This window comes from Nematolebias whitei, chromosome 14 (genome assembly GCF_014905685.2).
Source record: "Nematolebias whitei isolate Nwh7 chromosome 14, NemWhi1, whole genome shotgun sequence".
Taxonomy (NCBI): Eukaryota; Metazoa; Chordata; class Actinopteri; order Cyprinodontiformes; family Rivulidae; genus Nematolebias; species Nematolebias whitei.
Genome location: NC_056511.1, coordinates 31,787,781 through 31,792,971, shown reverse-complemented (window position 1 = coordinate 31,792,971; position 5,191 = coordinate 31,787,781). Strand labels below are relative to the sequence as shown.

The following is a 5,191-nucleotide window of genomic DNA, read 5'->3' as shown; positions in this document are numbered from 1 at the left end:
CCATAAAATAATCCACCCATCCATCCAAGCATCCATCCATCTATCCAAGCATCCATCCATCTATCCACCCATCATCCACCCATCATCCATCCATCCATCCATCCATCCATCCATCCATCCATCCATCCAAGCATCCATCCATCCAAGCATCCATCCAAGCATCCATCCATCCAAGCATCCATCCATGCATCCATCCATCCATCCATCCATCCATTAAACCATTACATATCTTTGAAGACTGGTGACATTTTAAGATGCTCTTTGCTTGTTAAGCTTTCAACACTTTACATTTTTCCTTTTACAGACAGTTTGGCAGAAATATTACAAATTTCCTGTTGAACGTGACCTTAAGTTGCCCCAGAAGTGCCAAAACTCATTGCTGTTGGTTCTATTTATATTTTTAAATCACTATAAATTTCATCTAAGTGTTGTGTAATGTAAAATTTTAGATACTTGAGTTGGTTTAAGGCTGCAGCAATTCACATTGGTCTACGTTTGGACAAGTTGTCACCTCACCAGTGTTGATGGATGTAAAATATCCAATCTGAGGATGTTCAAGAAGCTACAGTATGAACAACAGGTAAGATGCTCATTATTTATATAAAACTTTCACACTCTTTTTAAAAAATGACTCAATTGTTTTTTATGTTATGGCATAAACCTTTGCCTTGTGGTTGTGTGTTATCACAAAATGCTGGGCCTTATGTACATTTGTTCTGATAATAGCCCTCACTCTTATAATTAGTCCCTTTAAAGAGACAAGTTGCCCCTGCAAGGTGTCGTTAACTCCATCAATACGAGTTTGGAAACATTCCAGTAAGCAGGACATCCTTGGACTGTGTTTGAGAAGGTCACAGACAGGCAGACAGAAGGCTGTATTCAGTCTATATTGTGTAAAAGATAATGGATGGATGGATAGATGGATAGATGGATGGATGGATGGATGGATGGATGGATGGAAGTTCTTTCTGAGAGTTTCAATGCATTTCACCTTTATCCTGCAGAAACTAGCCTCGATCTTCAGTTGCTCCACCAGCTTCCTGGCTTGGCCGACGCTCATGGTGCTGTTCACTGGGGTGTCTCCTTTCATCCTGACCACAAAGACATTAACATTTATGCTTTTAATGCTTTTAAATTTAAATATTGCATCAATTTAATTTCCTTTTTGCTCTGCGGCCTATGAAAAAGACATTAATTCTGATAGTCCTGAAACTTATTGATGATAAGTTAGCTTTATACCCAGTGAATCAAATGAAATTCATCTAGTTAAGACAAAATCACTTGTTAATGCAACAACACAATGTAGTTGTTGGCATATATATTTAGGCAGCTTTAACAGAGTTTACATAAGGTTTGAATATTTGTCAATTTTGTATCACAATCAGTATATCTGCTACACTATGTCATTTCATCCAGGAAAAAAGGGTGTATACATACATATGGATATATATTAAAAGACAGAAGAAACAAACTAGGCCAAATGGTATTAATGTTCATCATGGCCCACTGGTTTTGCCCCCATGATGAGCCAGAAAAAACACAGAAACATCAGATGTACAAAACAACCATTGAAGCCATTAAGACATGTACAAAATGATGACAATGTGATAAAGACAGATTCTTTCATAAATGTCACAAAAAAGAAAGAAAGAATGAAATCAGAGGGGTTGCCATTAAATGGGGGAAAAGCAGAGCAGCAAAGGAGCGAATCTGTTTCACCCATTCTGGACCTTTCCTCATTGTCTTCCTCCATCCTCCCCCTTTCCTCCTTACCCGTATTATATTCCTCTTCAGGTGCAATCTCCCCCCTCTTGTCTGTCCTTATTTCAGTCTTTTTTGTCCGCCTCTCTGTGAGCTGATGCTTGGTGGTATCAGTGTAGCCGGACCCCACCCCTCACAGACAGCAGCCTGGTTGGTACCCTGTTCTGTACAGTCCAGTGCGCTGCAATTCTGCCACAGTGAGGACTAGATACATGGAGGAAGGATGGGATCTCCCTCACTACCCCCACTTCAGCAGTGAATGGTACCTGCCAGACAGAAGGAGGGGTGGAGATGCCATTAGTGAAGGTTTTCTGATGTGGGTGGATTGTACCACATTTAGTGTTTTAGGAAATTTTGTCCAGCTGGAATCTATCAGGTTTGAACCTCTGATGTGAGCCAGAAATTTTCATGTTGATGTGAGATTTTTATTTTTATTGCTATTTCTGAATAAATAAATAAACAAATCCCCCCCCCCCCCACGACTTGACTCATGATGTGTGTCTCTGACTGTGATGACGCTCACACTCTCCTCTGTTGCCATGGGGACTGCTGCAGTCAGCATTGCTGGTTTATATATCGCATTTAAATGTGGACATTCAGACTGATATTTACATGAATGAGCGTTATAAATTAAAATATAACATGTTCTGATGCTCATAGGGGCGATAAGGGAGCAGTAAAATGTCAGAACGTTTAATTCTCTGCTGTTTTTTTTTTTTTTTTGACGCGCTGTCTGACCAAACACCCTATAGAGGAAAGAGCCCCACCGGCAAATATGGCGGAGCTCACGCAGTAAAACGTCTGACTCGTGTAGAGGTTTGTTTAAAAATCAGGTTATTTGACGCCCTTAAATGTACAATAAACCCTACTTTAGAAAAACACGTAGGGGTAAAGTCGAGTGAGTAACCTGGATATTATGGACACGACGACATAGGTCTCCAAAATCATGCGACGCCATCTTTGCTAAGCTAACGCTTTGTTTTCGCTGTTCGGTACTTCCGGTTTTCCTTCGTGACATATCTCTTCTTTTAACATTTCTGGTTATGTGAGCATACCCCCATTTCTTGTGCTTACATTATTATCGACATAGAATACATAAGTACTACATAATAATATGTTTTAGCGTTTAATGATTGTAATTTTTACCCCATATTTTGTCTCCATAAACTGAGGATATAGTTCTTTAAAACGCAAAAATGTTATGTATGGCTCACTACCACTTTATACCTTCCCTGTTTGCTTCTTACTTTGTGTAATTAAAATATACTTTTAAATAAAGAAAATTTTCTATCATTTTTGAGTTGCAAATTAGACTTTAACCCTTGTTTATAACTTGTCACAACAGTTTATAACTGTTTATTGTTGTCATCATCCTTTGTTGAAATCATGTCTCTCTTGTAAATGAGTCCTCGAGGCTCAATGGGATTTACCTGTCTAAATAAAGGTTGAATGAATGAATTGTTTGGAAATTTACCACCAGAACTATTTATTTATTATTTGAGTAGTTCGTTACTGTGTTTAAAATGTTGATTTTAGTGTTCATTGTGAAATCATGTCTCTCTTGTAAATGAGTCCTCGAGGCTCAATGGGATTTACCTGTCTAAATAAAGGTTGAATGAATGAATTGTTTGGAAATTAACCACCAGAACTATTTATTTATTATTTGAGTAGTTCGTTACTGTGTTTAAAATGTTGATTTTAGTGTTCATTGGTTAGATGAAAAGATATTGTGATGTGCTCAGGCAGGACTGATCACTAGAGGCAAGGAGACTGATCGAGGACAAGTGTGTTCAATCAGTTGAGGAGCAGCACACTAGATAAAGGTTTCTCAAACAAATTGTGGAGGGAGAGCTTTTGCAGTGGTTGTGGCAGCACCCTTTTGGAGGGAGGGTGTCGTTCGCAGTCATTTAGGGCTGCCGGCGACGAAGACGGCAAGACAGGTGGTTAAGTGTTCCTGTGTCAGGAGGGTTTAGACAGTTAGGGCTGGGCTTTAGTGGGGTGCAGTCACCACCTTGGACTCCTGCTTCTGTTCCTGTGAGCTGCTGTTCCTGCCACCTGCTCTGATCTGGTGTGGAGCCATTCCAGGAGGTCTGATTGTCGTCAATCCTCAGGGGTGTTGGACGACATCACAAGCTTAGACCCTAGGGAGGGGTCTCATCACTGAGTGAGCTAAGTGAACAAAGTGAACTCATCTAACCTTTTATTATAGGCCTTCTTTTTAGCTTGGGGTGGGGATCATTTTAGGAGTAGATGCATAAATAAAGACTATTTTCATAATCTTCTAGTGTGTGGTGATTGTTTGATGGTTTTGACATTCTAGGCAAGATCTTCTGCCTGTTTGACCCACAAATTTATTACAATATTAAAGAGCAGGAATTTGGACAGAAAAGTTTAGTTCTGCAGCTTCAGGACTCCATCTGCTGGACGACGCTGGCAGCTTTGGACAAATTAAAGAAAAATAATCTAATTTTTAATATTTCAGTATTGAAAGCAGAGGAGAGTAAGTAAGACTGTTTAGGCTACAATAAAGCCATAGTAAAAAAAAAAAAAGGTTCTGCAGAATGAACAATGTAGTTTTATTTATTTATTTTTTTGTGTGTGTGTTGATCTTTGAAGAGCCTCAGTTTGGATGAAATTTATTTCTGATATCCTGATGCATGCTCAATAATCCAGGTAGAAAAATCCAAAAAAGTTAAGTCTAGTCCTCTGGACATTCAAAAAAAAAAAAAAGAAAAGCAAAACATAAAAAAAATGTAGAAACGTTTTGTCTTTCAGACTCGTCAGACTTCCTCAGTCTGAGGTGCTGTATTCAGCTCAGTCTTATAAATAGCACCTTCTCAGAGTGGCTCAACCAGTTTGCTGCTGACAACAAAAAACAGCTGCTCACAAGATCAAGAAGGACCATCAGCTTAATGATGGATCATTAGCACACTGATAGAAGCGGCAAGCTAACAGCTAATCAAGCTGGGCCAAGACCAAAGTGAAACGGTGCCGCTTTAAAACAACTTCATTGTCCAAAATCTCATAGTGATTTATTCAAATGTTACTCTATACTTTTACAATACTGACACTTTTGCATTTCATGGTTATTTCCATGAAATATAGTAATTTTAAGCACAACAAATGGCAGCAGCTAGCTATACTCTTTCCGATTCCAGCCATTAGCTCATCAGTACAGCATGAGTACAATCACAACCAAAGCACATTTTTGCCATCTTAAAGCCCCAAACTATCTAACAAACAAACAAACATTCAAAAAGATTATTGCAAAAACAGGTTTTAAACTGACGACTGTGTGCTGTGTTACATGACTATTTTGACAGAAATCTTATGATGTTCCTGCTGGAAGTGCCTCAGGCAGCATGGGAAGTGCTACAGTTAGCTACCATACCATACCATACCATACCATACCATACCATACCATACCATA

The 5,191-nt window shown here is 39.0% G+C and overlaps 1 protein-coding gene across 1 annotated transcript in view; it reads right to left on the bottom strand.

The window, feature by feature from the left end:
- Nucleotides 1-2,012, bottom strand: part of gng3 (guanine nucleotide binding protein (G protein), gamma 3) — a 6,315-nt gene extending 4,303 nt beyond the window's left edge. The window contains exons 1-2 of the mRNA XM_037688044.1: nt 1,774-2,012; nt 992-1,091 (exon numbers count right to left, since the gene is read on the bottom strand). Of these exons, the coding sequence (XP_037543972.1) occupies nt 992-1,090 (99 nt within the window). The 5' untranslated portion in view covers nt 1,091; nt 1,774-2,012. The remainder of the gene's footprint in view (nt 1-991; nt 1,092-1,773) is intronic.
- Nucleotides 2,013-5,191: the final 3,179 nt, after the last annotated feature.